The sequence below is a fragment of the Cebidichthys violaceus genome, unplaced genomic scaffold (assembly GCF_023349555.1).
Source record: "Cebidichthys violaceus isolate CVI_PGR_0920_01 unplaced genomic scaffold, fCebVio1.0.p SCAF_24, whole genome shotgun sequence".
NCBI lineage: Eukaryota > Metazoa > Chordata > Actinopteri > Perciformes > Stichaeidae > Cebidichthys > Cebidichthys violaceus.
The window spans coordinates 7,062,099-7,081,443 of NW_027176417.1; the positions used below are offsets into that span (position 1 = coordinate 7,062,099).

The 19,345-nt window shown below is 46.4% G+C and overlaps 1 protein-coding gene across 2 annotated transcripts in view; it reads left to right on the forward strand.

The window, feature by feature from the left end:
• The window catches only part of mbd5 (methyl-CpG binding domain protein 5), a 16,617-nt gene extending 1,232 nt beyond the window's left edge, over positions 1–15,385 (forward strand). Inside the window, exons 2-10 of one of the 2 annotated variants that reach the window (XM_068719449.1) lie at positions 2,786–3,397; positions 4,895–4,997; positions 6,912–7,083; positions 7,264–9,624; positions 12,505–12,725; positions 12,815–13,945; positions 14,249–14,322; positions 14,564–14,639; positions 14,743–15,385. In XM_068719449.1, coding sequence (XP_068575550.1) covers positions 3,285–3,397; positions 4,895–4,997; positions 6,912–7,083; positions 7,264–9,624; positions 12,505–12,725; positions 12,815–13,945; positions 14,249–14,322; positions 14,564–14,639; positions 14,743–14,805 — 4,314 coding nt within the window. In that variant the 5' untranslated portion in view covers positions 2,786–3,284 and the 3' untranslated portion in view covers positions 14,806–15,385. Of the gene's footprint in view, positions 1–2,737; positions 3,398–4,894; positions 4,998–6,911; positions 7,084–7,263; positions 9,625–12,504; positions 12,726–12,814; positions 13,946–14,248; positions 14,323–14,563; positions 14,640–14,742 lie in introns of those variants that run through there. The other variant, XM_068719450.1, reaches the window with a different exon arrangement.
• The last annotated feature ends 3,960 nt before the right edge of the window (positions 15,386–19,345 follow it).

The window sequence follows — 19,345 nt, forward strand, 5'->3', positions numbered from 1 at the left end:
AATGCTCAGGAGTTCATGCTCAGAGGTGGTCAGGCACCGTGCTCCCATGTCAACCTAATAAAGAGCATACTGCATGATAAACCTTCCAAACACTGTCTATGTTCAAGGTGACGTATAATACCACTGCAGTCCTCTTCATTTACCCGTGTGGCACAACAATATATGTTATCTTGTTCCTGGCCAGCAGTCCAACAGATAATAATAATTTATTTGATCATAAATTCCCTGGAATAAACACAGACTTTATCTGCGTAACATACATAGTGTGTCAAATTAACCAGACATTAAATCACATTAAGGCAGATTCAGGGTCAACGTATATATTCCGATGTCTTTTAAGGTTGTGCTAAACTGAGATTATGTTCCCTTGATTTTACAGGTGTGAAAAAGGCTATCCTCTCTCTGTTGTTGTTGTTTCTAAATAGCTTTATTCATTTGGCAAACTAGGTGTTACTAAAATCCTACAATCCAAATGCTGGTAGAGGTTTGTCGTGTTCTCCTGCAGTCGTTATTTAAAGAGCTTGTTCTTAGACAGGCTTGTGGTTTGGAAAGACCATCGTCACAGGCAAAGTAAATTCCAGACATCAAGCTCCCTTGGTCGCTACAAGAAATCCATAGGATGCATTCATTTCACTGTAAATAACACATATCACAATAAGGACGCAAGAGAACGAAGACCAGCTCTTGAGCATGTAATGAGATGCACACTGGCCACTTTGTCTAATCATATTCTTTAAAATTTGGACATTGAGAGAGAACGTTTTCATTTACTTAAGCTGCCGTCCTTAATGGACTGCAAATTCAGTTAGTCAAGAACCTTTGGCTGCAGTTCCACTTGTCATTTTGATGCGATTTCTTATCTGAACATTTTTTTTCTTCCTGAGATTGCTTCGCCGTAAGTCTCCAGTGGCTGTTTGTGTTTTTTTTTTTCCATACTGCTTGTATTAAGTTTTCAGCTGGATTGAGTCCAGGTTGTGCAGAATTCCCGTCATTTGCGAGGCAGTTCTGTGCCAAAACTTATTTTTCCTCTCAACGTGTTTCCAATAATACTGCATCTTTTCCTCAATGTTATGTTGCGGTAGAAAACAGGAATAACTTAAGATTGTTGTTGACTGCTTTCCCTTCACTTTCACCTCTTCAAATAGCTGCGTTTTACCTTCCCAAGTGCCACATAATGCTTGACACTCGCACTATTATTCCCATCCTTTCTGTAATCGCAGTGACTCTGCAGTGACGCAAGGCTTTGTGTTTCTATCCTTGTCCTTAAACCCACGTACCGTTCTACGTACCATCACTCCATTATGAAGCCTTTAAAGTTTAAATGTATCGTTTCTGCTCTGTCATTTGAAAAGATGCAGTGGAGAGCTCCGTGTGAATTGTTTAGTACCATGCAGTACATTATACAGGTAAAGACCATCAGCTAATGAAGCTTCATATTGCAGGAAAAAGCCTACTATCAATAGAAAACAAGCACAAATTCACGATAGCTGCAACGATGTACATGCATGCATCCACGCGTTCAAGCATTCATGCACACACAGCCTCACTAATACGTGTCCTCCACGCCAAATTTCCGCCTGTTAGGGTGAAAAATGTGGCTGCCAAAAGGTGGGGGCATTTTTTTAGCTGCTGGTTATAGCTAAAAAAATCCACCGTAATATTTTTTCAGTGCAGTAATAATGGGATTCAGGCTGCATTTCTGTTAGGCTTTTATGTTCTGAGTTGGACCACCTCTCTGTCCTCTCTCACTGTCCGTCTGTCTGTCTCTTTCTTGTTGCTGTGAACAATACATTCATGTGTAAAGGCCGCAGTAAAAGGTTACAGATTAGTAGATACCGTGTGTAATTTGGACATGGTACTTCTTGAGAGTAAAGAAATGGTGGGGAGAGATGGGCTGTGAAATGGTGAGAGCTGAGATTTCATTTTGTGCTTTCACATTAGCACAGTGACAGATTTAAATAGGGCTGCTTTGCCAAAGGTTAAGATGAAAACATTGGGCTATGGCAAGGATGTGATTTTTAATCAAAATGTCTTGGGTTTGAATCAGGTCCAGGACTTTTCTGGACATTACTCTTCTCTCTGTGTACCGCTTCCCGTCTGCCTCCAGTTCGAGCAAACAAAAAAAGCCAAAATACCAAATCAAAACCTTGAAAATGGAGGTTAAACATGTCGCAGCCAGAGACGTCCTCAAACAGAAACTCTGCACCAAGCACTTGTTGGAGGAATAATTAGTTCTTTCCTCCAATATGAGCACAACAATATAAATGATGTTTTCTCTGTTACCTCTGCAAACATGGAGCTGTGGGAGATGAGATTTTAACGACGTGGTGGTCTCTGACAGGACACTACGCACCTCCACTGAGACGATGAGGTGCTGCGTATTTCCAGATAAACAGCATACGTTTAGCTGCGGTGACCACGGGCAGCACTACCCTCCTCACCTCCCTCTCTTCCTCTGTGGTGGTGTCACTGGGTTCGGTCTCAGCGGCTCACGGGGCAGTTATGAGTCAGCAGCACCGACGGCTGAGAGGAGGCTTTGCATGGAGAGCCGTCGCTAGCAAACCGAGTTCAGATATTTTCCAACAGTTATTTAGCATTTTACCTTTTTATAGGACAATGGAAGTCATTGGTTAAATAAAAGGACTGTCAGAACTTGAAGGGGCTTTTATATCATCTATGTCTTCCATTCCCAGAGCAGATTTAATTATGAATTTACTCATGCAATGCAAATGGGTCGCATTGACCATTAATTCATGTGTATTCCTCTTCTGCTCTGCCCTCACAGGAACCATGGGAATACCACTACCCAACTGCGTTTGGGAGCCGATATGTTAAACACACTCTACTTGTCCGACTGAGGGACTGTATCCTGGGCGGCGAAAAGTAAATGGTAAAAGAAATAACAATAAAAGACTTTCCTGTGAAAGCAAAGCCACTCCGGATCCCCACTTCTTCAGCCGGCGTCTTCCCGAGTCGGATGGCTCTGAAAGACAAGATGCAGTAATGGAAGTCCATGCCCCATTTAGCTGTGTAGCCATGAAGCATCTGAGAGGGTAGGGTCTGCTGTGAGCTCGCCTCACCCTACCCGACCACCCGCCAGCTCTACCTGAGAGCGACGCCCTACGTCGAAGCGTAACCCCGCAGCTCTAGCCGTCTCCGCAACCCTCCCGCCATCTCCTCCACCACCACGGCTTTGGAAGACGACCATGAGGTGCATTGCGAAGACACCGGTTGATGTCTGATATATATACCTCTGAGGTGTCGAGCGTAAAACCAGCGGAGCAATGAATGGCGGAAAGGACTGTGAGGCGGGAGATGAGAGGCAGGCCGTCCCTGTCCAGGTGCCCATCGGCTGGCAGCGCAAGCCGGAGCGCGGCGGCGGGGTCGTATACATAAGGTAAGAAACGGAGCTCGTGAGTCGGCTTCTTTACATTCAATTGTAGATTTCTACATCAATTAATCTGCCTCGTATTGTCTCGATTCATTGTTGAAAGAAATGAGAATTTTTGAGAATTTTCCTGAGCATGAGGTGATGTCCTCAGATCTCTTGACTCACCAACAACCAAAATGATTTAACTCACAATCAAATAACACAAAAAAAGCAGCAAATCGTCATATTATCACATGATATTTTGACCAATTGTGAGTGAGGTAACACGGTGACCTTTTGATCGTGTGTCTCGCTGCATGGAGTCATAGTTCTTCCCCTGACTTCCTCTGGTAAAGCTGCAGCGTATTTGGCATCTAGTATCTGTAAGAATCTCTTGAACATATTGTTCTTAGGCTGCCGGATAAGCGATCCCTTGACTCGAGTAAATTGCAGCCCACGTGTTTGCTTGGACGGGAAACACCAAATTCTGGTAAATTCAAGGAACCCGTGTATCGCTCATGGAATCCTCTCAGCTTGTGCAACGGGGGCTTTGACTAATGGGTTGGATCCGTGTTACGTTGACTGGAAGTTGGTGTCCTTCCCGGCATATGAACACCAGCACGGGTATTTACCGGCCACAATGAACTAAAGCAGTTGGCTGGTGTCAGGTTTATTTTGGGTGTTGGAAAGAATCCTGTGTACTTCTGTGACCGTGGCCTGATACTGTCACCGCACACTCGCTCATGTTCTTTTACATTTAAAGTGTGCGTTTGCTTCGGGGATGTGCGACTGTAGATCCTCACAGTAGATATTCTCACAGCAGCTGTGACTGATCTAGTCATTGGTTGTTTTCTTAACTTTTAGGTGTTTGATGGGATCAGCCAAAAGCACAAAGTGTTCTTCTTTTATTGGTGGAATATTTTGAATGTTTCTGGATGTATTTTTCTGATTTTCAAAGTTCTTTTTGGCACAAAACTCCTAATTTCTCCTGTATTTATTTACCGCAGCTGTGACTTTACTTTTAGTCCTTCATTAAATCCACAAAAAATACAAAATTCCAAAAATAAAAGGAAGACATTTGCATGCATGTATCAGGTAGTGACTTTTTATTCAACATGATATTCTTCCTCACTGATTATTGTTTTTAGTTCTTATGAATGGAAGAATTCCACTGTGGTGTGGGAGGATTTCACTCTTTGATTTCCTGGTTGCAAGGCTGTTAAACCTGCAGCAAAACCTGCCTCAAGGAGCTGCTAACCCACCTAACAGAAATCGTTTGTACGTCTGTCAGTGGAGCGTTTCAATGTGCGGCGGTTCCTTTTTCATCTTCTGAGTCAGGAATAAAACTGTGGTGGGAGAACGAAGCCCTCGCAGTGTTTTCACGTAAAAATGCTCGATGTTAAATGATATTAAAAAAAAATCCTTTTTAAAGAACATCTAGCGTGACAGAAGGAGTGTTTGTGCTCTGGAGCCTCACCGGCTGACGTCTGTCCTCAGACTAACATCGTTGCTCTCTGTGTGCAGTCCCAGTGGCTCGGTGCTGTCCGGCTTGGAGCAGGTGAAGACCTACCTGCTGACAGATGGAACCTGCAAATGCGGCCTGGAGTGCCCACTCATCCTCCACAAGGTAATTCTTTTTGTCCTGATTCATTTAAAACACAGCGATCAGGCGGGGAATGGACTTCAGAAGATATTCTGATTAAGATGAATTCATATGATGTGGTCTAAAAACTACAGCTAAATAATCAGCTGTTCTCTGCAAGGTAAAAAGATGTGAATCACACTTCATTTCAAGCGTCGAATCGCAGATGACGTCAAACTGGATTTTGGTTTAGTTTGGGGAATCATGCCTGATCCCGTCCCAGCTGTTTGGAGACAAGTGAGACATAAAGACACGTTTGTAAGGGGACGATGTCTTTTGTTTTGTTGGTGCATTTCCTTATTTTTACTCTTGGATAAGTAAAAGTCAGTGAGACCATTGCATGCTGGGTTGTGCAGGGGTTTCAACCAATCGTTTAAATTTCAATCTAATTTTTCTGATTTTAAGATTTAATTATTTTGCAACTGTTTGTTGCTTTTGGTAGTTGCTTGTGGAGCAGCTGTTGTGTTAATTAGTTTCCACTTATTACATGTTTGGCTGCAAATCACCGAGAATGAATGTGAGCTAAATGCCTCTTCAGACTACATGATATTTTGATTCAAAGCAGGCGGTCAACCCGTGACGTGCTCCCGCCTCAAGATAGGACACTTTACTTATTTGACATTCGTTACGGCAGCTAGGAAGGAGGACAGGAATAGAGGGAGGAATGAGGACGAAGTCAACACGTCTGTGAGGAGGAAATGGTGTCACACTAGTCAACCCAAGGTGAAAACAACTTCTGACAGGCTATTGTTAAAGTGATGCTTTTATTTTGGTTGAAATGGTCTTTTGAGTGTCAGAAAGTCCCCCCCCCCGTCAGCTTGAAAGGTGGCTGTAAAAAAAAAAAAAAGTTTGCAGTTTTGTCCTTCATGGCTGTGGTCGGCTTGGATTAATGTCGGTTACAATGAATTCCAGTTTTCATGGCGGAGAAGAGCGTAAAAATATCCAGAGGAAGCTCTCGAACCACTGCGGCAGCATAATCCATTTCTCCATATGCGCAGCATGTATGAAATAAAGTCAAGCTGACCGACTCCACTGATCTATGGGAAGGTCCACGCTGCAGATGTCGGGGGTGTCGTGAGGCGTCCATTGTATCACATTACATGGGATAATCCAAATGATTATCCTTCATGAAGCTAAATTTGTCCCAACACCATGTCTGTCCGATCAGGCTGATGTTGGCTTCTCTGCTCTATTATTCATGTTTTAATATAGCAGATGCTACCCCCCCCCCCCCCCACAAACATGAAACATTTTTCATAATCCCCGTCCTCACTTTAACCGTCTTCTGTCGACCGAAAGAGAAGAAATGTTTGATTCTCTTAGACTCTTGACCGTCCTTAGATGTGGGTTATTACTCCAAAGTGCTCTGTGATTATTCACACTACAGTCTGCACTGTTAAAGAAATACTTCGGATTTTTTGAAGAGAGATTGTGTGAGGTCCATAGTCGGTAAATTACCAACGCTACCATCATTTTACCTTGCAGAACACGGGAGGTTCTGGTCGGTTTAGTTTGGTAGTGTTATTCTGTGACTTTTGGTTAGTTTGGATTCACCAAAGTCACACAATACCACAGAACCACCTTCTCTCTCTGGCTTTAATCCAACTGTATCCATCTGTCTGTATGAATTTTCAACTTCTACACAAAATTGGAGCGTAATCACTTTAACCTTCTCCTGTCTTGCCTCTTGCTCCTCTTTCCACTACCAAGTAGAAATCTCATTTAGAAATATCCACAGGAGTTCTTATCTTCACAGGTTTCCCCTCATCTCATTATTCATGCAACAATGAAACCTAAAGTTATGGCGAGACTTCTAGGAGCATGACCAAAAGTGAAAGACGCGTTCACATGGGTGTCTGTGAACTGACGTCTGCTCGACCCACCAATCTTTTTCCTCAGGTGTTCAACTTCGACCCCGGGGCGGCTGTGAAGCAGAGGACGGCGGAGGACGTGAGAGCGGACGAAGACGTCACCAAACTCTGCATTCACAAGAGGAAGCTTCTGGCGGTGGCCACGCTGCACAGGAGCATGGGGACGCACCCACCGCTGACGCTCACCAGCCCGGGGGGAGGTACGAGTAAATCCAGTCTTCTGTTGTAGACGTCAAGCACTTTTATTTAAGCCCTGATGGTAACTAGTTTGTCATTTTAATGGTTCACCAGCCACTGTGACCTGCAGATAACAATGACTTTCCTGTCCTGCTTTTGTCCAAGGCGTTGGTATTGATCTAACTCAAGTGTACTTCCTCAAGGTACATCATCTGTGGTCGTTGCACACTCCACGTCTCAACGAGTAATAAGGACTAAACCCCACGATGGCCTGCCCAACGCTGTTGGCCCAGACTGCAAGAATCCTTTCAAGATGATGATGGCAGCTGGACAACAGCAGCAGCAGAGGCTGTATCCACCCCAGGAGATGGGTGGAGCCCAGCAGCCCGAGCTCTACTCTGGATACCCCAGGCCGCAGAGGTTGAGCAGTGGGGAGCCAGGCCCCAGATCCCCTTACCGGGTTGGGTATGGAGGCATGCTGAGCCCACCTCCCTCCAGTGCTAAGCTGTATGGAGATGGATCACAGTCTCCCAGTGCAGACACTCTGGGCAGCCCTGATAGCTTTCCAAGGACCAATCCTTGTGGGTTTCCAGGAGCTGGTAGTCCTGGCTCAGCCTCCATCCATGGGAACACTAGGACGCCTCTTTCCCCCCCTGGTTTAATGCTCCATGGCTCCCCTGCGGGCCAACCATCTTGCGCCATGACAGGGAGGACTAGCACGCCCCTCTCCCCAACGGCCACTGCCAAAAGCCCTGTCATGAACATGCCTCGGGGGAGCTTCCCCGCTGGTATGGATATGTCCCGTGCAGCATTCCACCATAAAACACAGCCCCCTGTGCACCCCGTACCGCCTCCTCCGTCCATACCACCATCCTGTGCTCTTCAGAAAAGGCAGTTGACCTCCGAAAAAGACCCATTAGGCATCCTGGACCCCATCCCCATCGCCCCAAACCCCTCCAACTTCCAGCCCAATATCCACTCTCAGGTACAAATGATGAATGTAAACATACCCCCTCCCGTCATCGTTCCCTTGCCAAGCAACTTACCTTTACCCACAGGGAAGCCTGGGCCTTTGGGGCATGGCGGCCATGTTCAAAGGACTCAACAGGGGGGTCCGGCTTCCTCCATGTCCCCCTCCCCTGTCACTTCGCCTGTCCACATGGCAGGGCCTGTCCTTGGCCGAATGGAGGCCTCTCCTCATCGCTCACGGTCATCCTCCACCTCCTCTGACCATGGGAACTTTGCAATGCCCTCGGGGCACCAGGCCCCATGTGGCATGAAGGTTCCTCCTCGTTCCCCCAGGTCGGCCATGGGATCTCCCAGGCCCTCCATGCCCTCCAGTCCCTCCACCAACAAAACTGACCCGCACCACCAGTACAAAGACTCCCAGATGCTGCCCGGCATGGGAAACTCGATTGGCGCCCAGCAGCACAGCAACCCCATGTACTCGCCCACCTCTTCCTCGTCATCGTCTTCTTCTCTGGCAACCCCTAGCGCTTCCCAGAAGGGCCACCCAGGACTCCTGGGTATGCCCCTCAACCAGATTCTCAACCAACAGAATGCCGCTTCCTTCCCGGCCAGCAGTCTCTTGTCAGCCGCAGCCAAAGCACAGCTAGCAAATCAAAACAAACTCAGCGCTGCTAGCAACAGCCCTGCTAGCATGGGCGGTGGCGGCGCCGGCGGTGGTGGTGGTTGTATGGCAAGCATGGGGGCTGGTGGTGGAGGTAATGGAGTAGGTGGCGGACACCCTGGCTCTATGAGCGGCCCTCGGGGCATGGAGGGACACAGCACTTTAAACTCAATGCTCCCGCCAAACTCCACCATGCTGCTCAACACTCCTGAGGGCCAGAGTGGTCGGGCGGCTCTTAGAGACAAGCTCATGGCCCAGCAGAGGGACCCCATGCGCAAACGGAAGCAGTCATCGGGCAGCGCCGCAGTAAACCACGACAACAGTAACAACATGGTCTACAACATGCTTAACAAGCGAGGCATGGGAGGACCCCACATGGCGGGGCCCAGTGCCACTGAGCAGCTTCGAAAAGTGGGCCGACTTGGAAACCTTCCCCCAAACACCTCCATGGCCCAGCTTCTCCAGTCCATGAGCTGCCAGAGCTCCCACAACCATCGTCCAGGTCTTAGCCCTGGCCCGGGGCCTCAAGGATCTGCACAGCTGCACTACAGCGACAGCACTGGTATGGTCCCTGCTGGCCCTCAGCAGAACCTCCTAGCTCAACAGAGGCTTCGGGGTCCAGGGGATGCCATGCAGCACTGCCAGAACATGGACACCTCTGGGGGCCATCTGGGCTCTCGTCCAGGCCAGTTCCCTGACATGATAGCCCAGATGCAGGCCTCTTCCATGAGTAACTGTGGGCCTATGGTGCCAGGAGGTGGACCAGTGGGCCCCGATGGCATGCCGCTGGGACGCCCCCACACTAACCCCCCACCGCTGTCCCATCCCGGCCCTCACCCCTCGCAGCAGAACCTCCTTCACGGGATGGGGCGGACTACCATGGTGGTGATGCCACATGGTGATGGAAGCTGTACACAGACCATCTCTGATTCGGGTGAGACTTTTTATATTTCCCCTGTGCTGATTTCAGTCTTTACATTTGCTGCTAAATATTTACATTTTAAGGCATTAAATACCACAATGGAGCAAATATGTTATTTTTTATTGTCTCTTTTCTAAACATTGCTATTGATTGCTGAGATAACTACAGCTATTTCTATTATGTGAGCACAGTGATCACACTATTGATTGCTGAGTTGAATGATCCTTTGAGCTGTGCTGGCCCAACTGGTAGACTTAAATGCTCAGAAGCACTTTAATAATCCCACTAGTTTTCCATTTTTAAAAACCCTAAAAATAATAGTTTAAAAATGACATGCATGCACTAAGCGTCCAGAGTCCCCAGTGACCGCCTTCTGGCTGGAGGACGGTTGATATCCGGTGCGGTTAGTGACTCTGTATCCCCCGCTCTTCCTCACGATAAGCTAGGTTGGATGAAGAAGGTTTCTATGGTTATAAGTGAACAAAAACCAAAGGATTTAGGTGATAGGCCCCGAGCCGAGACAGTCGGGCTCCTCCAGTATCTCTGAGCTAATGAGCAGGCCCCCTCATCTTTGGAAAGCTTGGCTAATTGTCAGTCCGCCAGTGTTTCTCTTTGTTTTATTTGTATGCTAGCATCAGTCAATGGTGTAAGAAGATGGAAATGGGATCTGGATCGCGCTTTAAGGGAAGCGGCCCAGATAGGGCGCTCAAAAAAGAGCTAGCTGGTCGCTATAGTAACTATAGACCCTGAATAGGGACCAGAGTGAAGCCTTTGATGAGGGTTTAGTGTGTGTGTGTGTGTGTGTGTGTGTGTTTGAATGATTGCGTGTGCATGACTATGACTACTTGTGTGTGTGTGTGTGTGTGTGTGTGTGTGTGTGTGTGTGTGTGTGTGTGTGTGTATACTCTCATTCATGTGAGCGTTTGTTTTGAAAGCTCTGAAAAGACTGAGATCTTGTTTTTTTTTTTCCCCCGTCCTGCCTGCTGTGGAGCCGGACTATGAGCTTATGTATTCATGGTGCGTCTCTGCGTCCTCGTGTGGTTTATAATGGAGCCCACCTGTTCTTATCACCAGGTATCCCGTCAAGTCGACGAAATTCAGGTGGTCCTGTGTAGGTCAGGAGGTAGAGGGTGACAGGATGTAGGGATCGTAACATAATTTCATTACAAAATGTTCTCATCCTTGTGTCATAGTCGTAGAACAGGTGAGGCAAACAATGAGGGGATCTGTCATCAAAGCATTACTCTGCAGGGCCCCTAGTAGGGTGAAGCCGAATTTAGCCAAACGTCCGACTGGACCGCGATACAGAATTTTACCACTAGTGGTCGCACTTGAGACTGAGAGAGCCCATAATTAGAGTGGAGCGACTCCAGTTCACTTGGTGGCGGTAATGCACCTCTAACCCATGAACTTTCTAGCAAACAGACACAATGTGTGCCGTGCACATCTCCCCTCCCACCTCCACTGAAATTTACATTTTTGGATTGTGAGGCTAGTGGCACTGGTTGCTAATATTGGCTACTTTTTAACTTGCCAAAACGTGTCGTAATGACACATGCTGGTTCAGCCGGCGTGCATAAAATCGGGTTTAAGCTTGTACTCTTGCCTCTAGTGGTCCAAAACTCATCAGTGTTTAGTTGTTTTTATCATGAAAAAGAAAGCAATGATAACGTCACAAATACAGCGAAATGACTCACCTCCCCTGTCTAGCACAAAAGCACTCACAGGCTCTCGGGATGAAACAATATTCTGTCACCAAAGAGCAGATCTTAAGCCTCTGAGTAGTTTCCTTGATTTCCTGATACTTGAGGCTAATTTGACGACATGTTTGGGGTCTTAAGAGCACTGAGAGCTCTGTGAAAGTGGCCTTTTTTAGCAGTAGCCTCTAGCCATCTGTTTCTGGACAGCTAGCGAGCCTTGAACGCTCCACCCCCCCATCAACAAATACTCCAAAGTTCATTGTAAACCCCCCAAAGACCTCCTGCCACCCAGCTGACCGCCCGCGCCCCCCCCCCCCCCATCCCCCCAGAAGACTAAAATCACACCACCCGACCCTGGTAACCCCCCCCCTCATCCACCCACCCAAACTCCCCCAACGAGCTTCCTGGCAGTGGACAGCACCACCAATCATCACTCGGTTCCCATGGAAACCTCCCCCGGCAACAGCCGTCACTATATCATAGCGGAGGATGTGGGGAGTTAAGGGGGGGGTGGGGTCGGCCGAGTCGTGGCTCTCGGCGTTAGAGAGGGAAGAAAGAGAAATGGAGAACACACACAGCTGCCCTTCAGCTACGTAGCATCCGCACCAGCTGCTCCGGTCTCATCCTCACACCCACAGAACACAGCGTCAGGCCTCCGAGAGTCTGTGTTTGCTTCTGCTTTTGTCTGCGTAGCGTCGCTGCTGGGCTCTCTCCTCGTTCATTGATACATCTGTGGCCTTGATGTATGTTTTTTTTTGTTCGTGATCTGTCCTTGGACGCTTTGCTAACTAGTCTGTCTGGACCACGCGGCGTGTCCATCTGTTAGTTTTGGGCGCAACAGATTGTTAATGTGCAACTTTTTTATTTTATTCTGAAAGTCTTGTCCAGCTTTGCCGTTCATTTGCCATTATTTTGGACGCCCACTCAAATAGATCTGCTTGTATCTTTATACAGTATATTGTTTTGCAACAGCCTGAATGCAAATGTTAATGCTAATAATTTGCAAAATCTGCTCGAATTGTGCATAATGTGCGATGACATCAAGATGCAGGTCATTTGTAGCATAATTATCTCGCAAAAATGGATAGTAAACAGTGACGTTGCTGTTTGCTAGTGGAGGAGCTGGGAGACGGATCATCCCCGTTGGCGTCCCGCGACTACTTTGACTTACATTGTCCCAATGGGTTTGCAGGAAACCCTTCATCCCTTGGCTGTGGTATGGGCGGCCTGCAGCCACACGTCAACTCCGGTGTAGGTCAGATGTACCAGCAGCAGGTCCACCAGGGCATGCAGCAGGGGGTGGCCTCCCACCCAGCCTACCAGGGACAGCAGCACTTCTCTGACAACCCGCCCTACTCAGACAGAAACAACGCCAATGCCGGCTCCATGGCCTGCCTCTACCAGAACTACCAGGTGGGGAGGATGAGTTCTGCTTTAATTGTCTGCAGCGTTTCAAATTCACAAAATGTAACCACGTTGTGACCTTGCTGTTGTGTCCACAGCCGGGGATGTTGTCTCACCCACAGTTCAGGGAGGAGCAGCCCCAAGGAGACGGGCTTCCAGCGGGGGCGCCCGGCGGTGACAGGGGCCCGGGCGGAGGCCCAGAGTCGGTGGACGCCATCTACAGAGCCGTGGTGGACGCCGCCAGCAAGGGCATGCACGTAACTATAACCACCACAGTGAGCGGGACCACGCAATCGAGTCCGGTGCCCGCCCTCAGCGCCATGAGTGCCTTCACTGCCTCTATAGGGGAGCCGGTCAACCTCCCCCAAGCAGTCAGCACAGTCCTGCACAGGCACCAGGAAGGAGAGGTGTTACCGCAGCAAGCCAGACCGAGGCAGGTGAGGCCGGGACGAGGTCAGAAGAACATGGATCCGGGGAAGAGCACTCCAGACGGCCCCGAGGCCAACGACTACTTCCGTTCTCCTGGCCGTGGGACTCCCAGGGGGCAGTGGGACGGGGAGACGCAGCACGGGGGAGGCTTCGACGCTCACAGCAACAACAGCGCCTGGGGTGGTGAGGAGTTTCTGGAGTGCTCGACTCAAGTGAGGAGTAGTCCCTGCATGGAGCGACCCGCCAGCCTGGCCCCCGCCCCGCCCTGCCCCACAGAGGGGTCCAACGACCACGGCCTGGTCATGGCCCACGATAAGGCCTTCCTCGATGATGGCTACCGCTTCAACAACTGCCACCGGACGCCTGCTAACTACAAGGAGCGTCTGGAGCAGACGGTGGAGCGCTGCGTCCACATCAACGGCGTCACTCCCCACTTCAACACCCGGGGTTACGGGGATGTGCTGGGCCCCCCGCGGCAGGAGCTGACGGGGGACGACCAGTCGCCCAGCTCCTCCACGAGCCTGGAGGGACCTCTGGCCACAGCCAAAGACTACAGCCACTACAACGGCCACTTCAACGGTATGGCGCCCAGCCCCTCGGACACTAAGAGCCTAAGCAGCGAGGAGGACCTGCGGCAACCGGACTCTCCCTCTTCAGAGCTGCTTCACTACCGGTCCAGGACCTTCAACATGGGAGAGCTGGTCTGGGGCCAGCTGAAGGGCTTCCCACCTTGGCCTGCCAAGCTGGCTGGGGACGAGCAAGTGCACAGTGCTGCTATGCAGCTGCGGGAGCAGGCCAAGGTGAGAAACCCATCTGTGAACACCTGTATTTCACAAGCCAACTTTAGTTTTTAGACTAAATGCAGAGTGAAGGCTGATTTCAGTGGCTGAACAAACCAGCCATAGTCTCCATATGCAAAGTTTGGCTGCCGCAAATTATTCTCCAGCGTAAGATAGATGCTTCCCGAAAAGTCAAAATCAGATGGATTCCAAAATGCTCCAAACCCTATAATCATTTTACCTGAATAGAGGACTTAATGATGACTGCAGAATGACAACATATTCACCGTCATTGTTTTGTTGTTTGGTCTCGTCTCCATCCAGGTAGAGCCAGAGAAGCTAAAAACACTGACGCACGACTTGGAGGCACTTGACCGAGCCGCCAAAAGAGGCCTGAAGTAAGTCAACCATGATATGTTTCGTAGAGATTAGGTTCATGCTTTGTCCGTCGTTAAAAGTTATCGTCCCTAAGCTACGATTGGATTAACGAATGATCAGTGACACGGTTAATGTGTTGGTGTTGGTGACACCTAGTCGTTGCGTGTGTGCCCTGCAGCAAGCAAGTGTCCCAGAGCAAAGAAACCCTGTCTGACTGCATCAGTTTAACTGTAAATAATGTAAAATATAAATGTTCAACAGACCGGGGAAACTGAATAATCACTTGGAAGCTGCTATCCACGAGGCCATGAGTGAGCTGGATAAGATGTCGGGCACAGTGAGTGTTTTACACCTTTCTCGATCTCCCGGAGAGACGGAGAAGTCATTTTTCTCCTCGTGTGTTTCGTCCCCCCGTAACGTTTCTGTCCGTCTGTCGTCAGATCCCGTCGAGGGATCGTCAGGTGAAGCTCCCCAAGCCGAAGAGGAGGAAGATATCCAGATAACATTGAATGTGTCGGCCCGAGAACGTCCTCCAAGCCTCCGGAGACTTCGTCCGTTCAGCCTTGATGCGATCTGAGCTCTCTAACAGGTGCTACACGTGGACTTTCAGTGGTACATCCATGACATCAACTTGACTTAACGACTGACCACAGAAGGTGCTGGATATTCCAATCACCAATACAGTTTTAACTGTAGAGAGGAAACACGGAAAACAGAAAGAAAAACATTGGTTGCGATTTGTCTACAGCTCACTGAATTAACTATTTTTTTCTAGTATAAGATAGTAAAACAAACAAAAAAAAAAGCTACAAGCATTACCTTACATATTTAAGAAAAATAGACAGTCCAAATATTTCTGATACATTTTCAATATGTATATAGATAATCCTGAAATTTCATGCTATTAAGAATTGTATGTAAATATTGTACAATGTCATGTACAAGCATACCTAATGCACATTTTATCTTTTATTGTACAGAAACAAAGAAGTGTACCAATGTCTTGGTTTCTATTCAGAAGTGCGGTTGCATACGGCCGCATGCGTAGGATAAATAAGAATACAGCCTAAAGCTTTTATATGATGAACTGTACGACGTGCTGTTTTTTTGGGGTTTTGTGTTTTTTTTTGGGAAGGGAACAGCAGTGGAACAGGCATGAGTATATGAGTTCTCCATTATGAAAGTCACTTCACACCAGTGTTCATTTGTTTTGGGGAAAGTCAAAAAAAAAAAGATTAAAAAAAAAGATAAAAAACAGAATGAACTTTACCAGCAGAAAGTGTTCAACGTTCCCCTGAAGCAGGTCGGGGAACGTCGAGCGGCCGGACAGAGGTCGGCTCCTCCAGCCACCTCGACGGGAACGTCACATAGATCAACACAGACATCCGGTGTTGTGCTTAAACAAACGTCTGGTTGGCTGGAGGTTTCTCTGGGTTTACCGATCACCGGTCTCGTCGGTTACCAGACGATTTTTAGAAGGAAAAATCCACCCTCAGGCTCTTTAACACCGAGTGTCATTTAGTTTTCCAAAACCCAACGAAGCCTCAGCTTCACCTGATGCTGAAGCTGCAGATATTTAGAGAACCGCTTATCATCTATTCAAGAAAATACTGACACATTTAAGGGTCCTTTTATTGACTTAATCACAAAATATCAATTGTCAGGTTAATCGATAATAATAAATAGTTTGTGTCTGTTTCTATTAGAGCAGCATCCCTGGCTGTGGACACAACTGTGACAATTAGTCGACTAATCGATTAGTTGATTGACAGAAAAATAACGGGAAACTATTTTAGATAATCTATTAATTGTTTAAGTAATTGTGGCATAAAAATAGGTTTTTCAGCCTCTCACATATGGAGATTTCCGGCTTATTCCCTGTTTTATATTATATTAAACTGAAGCATGACCTACATATTTGAACTGTGTTAAAACAAGGACCCTGAATGCAGCACAAGAACACGACCCAAAGTGTTTTTGGGTGGATTTTTCCTTCAGCTACAATCAAGAAATCACAGGCCGCGTTGATGAATTATGTCATTTGGTTGTTGTGATTATGTTCTCGTGCTCGTGTGTACAGTGATTATTTTCATTTTTTTCCATGACTGTAGTCGTTTTTCGCCACAACGATAGCTTTAGGTAGAGTGACCGACCTCCAGTCGAGAGCATCAAAAGGAAGACTAACTCGCTTTGAAGAGCAGTGGAAGCATTTCTCTCATTTAGAGGCCTTGTGTTTATGATTTCTTTTGCTTATTGATGTAAATTATTTATGTACAGTGCTCCATATTTATTTTAAGCTTTACAAATATGCTAGATGGCAATAATACTACCAAGAGTTGAGAACTCAAGCCTTATATGTGTATATGTATGTTTTGTTTTTTTACCAGTGAATCGATCATGTGTTCAGAGTCCACTACAAAGGTCACGTTCCCTTTAATTTAACAAGTGAGCATTGCGGATGACACGTTTCTGATTATTTGTTTTTGTCACACGTCGTGTCATGGATTTCCTAGTTAAAGGAAGAAAGTGTAACAACGTCTGCCTCCCGACACCATACTATTTATGAATATGCACATCTGAAAAGGTAGACGCCGTTAATGTTGGAAATAAATGCAGTTTTGAAACTAGCAAATTAAAACCATCACGGGGTCGGTCTTCAAAAGCCACAGTGACACACACACACACACACACACACACACACACACACACACACACACACACACACACACACACACAGCTGCTCCTCCTCCTCCAGATCAAAACGACCTGACATCACTACAGAAATATCAAGTGCAATATACCAATCGATGGCAAAGACCAACGGCTTAGAAACACGGCATCTCTGATTGTTTGAAACCTTCTCTTTTGTGCACACCCTCAACATGCATGCTCCAAAAGTCTCACCTAAGAGCCATGAAGTAGTAATTTATTTGTAGCTTTACCGTTAACATGTACACACACACACACACACACACACACACACACACACACACACACACAGACACACACACACACACACACACACACACACACACACACACACACACAGACAGCTGTTACTCGCAGGCTCAAATTGCATTTAATTTGATCAAACGAAGAAAAAAAACGAACATTACTTGAAGTTACTGCAAAGAACCCAACTGTTACAAATGTTTCTGATGATAACCGTGAAACCAAATAGTACACTACATCCTTCTTTTGTCACCCAGTAAAACATGAACACACTACCGTTGAAACATATCTCGTGGTTTTACATCCCCAGAAAACTGTTTGAATTCGTGGCGATGAATCTCACAAATGTGCTGCAGTCAAACTATGAATTACAGCCAAGTAACAAGTTAAACATTTCAGGTTTTGTTAGTTCGTACACACTTTTAACAACTGAAGCTGTACTGTATTTTCTAATGACACTGATCATTGTGTGAACACTGAAGAATGAAAGGGCAACAAAGCTCAGAAAACATCTATTTAAAGATAAATATCAAACATTGTTATTCAAGATTTTATGGCAACACAGGCGCTATCTGTTGAATAATATCCATGCTTTTCTAAATGTCCCTTATTCTTCAGTGTGCACACATAAGAAAGAGTTTTTTCTGTAATCTGTGACGAGGAAATCTTTCGGCCGGTCGGTGTCGAGAACACATGAGCTCTTTCGGTAAAGTTCATTCTGCCCCCTCCCCCCCACACACACGCCCCTCCTTGTTTTTTGTGCAATGACATGCAGGAACCCGGCCTCGTGTTGGGAACCCATGTGTTATGGATCTGTTCTATCAGTTTCATGTTACTTGTGGTCAAGAGTTCAAAGCATCTTTGTGTTTTTTGAGATGGTCTGTGCAGCCTGTTTTCTTCCTCCTGTGATCGTGTGCTGAGGTGTGAGTGTGACGTTTGTTTTCTGCTCTTTGAATCATTTCCCTCGTCCAGCCTTGTCACTGTCAGTATTTTATTTTGTCAACTTGTAATTAAGTATATATTTTCTCACTAATATATACTTTACAAAAGATAGACTTGCGTGAAGTATGATGTGCACTTGATTGCTCTTGTTACGTTTTCTTTTTGCATTAATGTGGACTAGGGATAGTTTGTCAGAGTCCATTATTTTGAGATTGTTTGGACTTTTTTTAATGGTTTGATGTAAGCAGCATTTTTTTGTAAATATTGTGAAACATTACAGGTCATGCAGTGATGTAACATTTTGAACAATGTTGCACAGATGTTTAAGATATTAAAAACATGGTCACTCTTACTTGAATAATCTGGTGTGTAACGCGTGTTTGTTCCCCGGTTCTTGTTTTGATTATGGTTCCTCAGGTTATCTTTTTCTAAGTTTAAACAGCTGGTTTGTAGAATAAAAAGTGTAATAACTTCACAGTGTGGAGATAATAACAAGGATTCTTTTAAAGCCGGTGTGTTTCTTGTTGCACACTGCCCTCTAGTGGGCAAATAAGAGTTTAAGAATAAAAAGATGAGATCATGGCTGTAAATGTCACATATAAACACATATTTAATAAACAAATCTATAATAAGCATTACTTTAATGTTGCAGCTTGCAATTTTAACATAATATTGCTGGGTTGTTGATCTATAATCATACATAATTTATATCTTTATTTGCTCCATTTTGATCAGATAAACCTCCGTTGATCCCGGAGGGACATTCAGGTGTCACATCAGCAACAGCAATGAGAATGAACACAGATGTGCAGGTAAGAGCACAGAACAAGATAATGAGAGTACAGCACTGAGCATCTGGCTCCTAACATCTGTACAACATAATGTAGGTCTGCATATCAATAAATAGTCAATATATAAACGTAGTCATAAGAATGAAGATATGAGTCTTGCACAAATAATCTGAATCTGAAAAATAAGGAAATGTAGCTTAAAAATGCTACAATTAAACATATTTAGAGATTAATTCATAAATGAGCTTCTTTTGTGCGCGTGCACACGATCAACTCATTGGTGCTGATGCAGGGCACGGGCGCGCGCCGCGGCAGCGTGCCTGGAGCGCGCGTTTATTGCAAGTCAGGACTCTGCGGC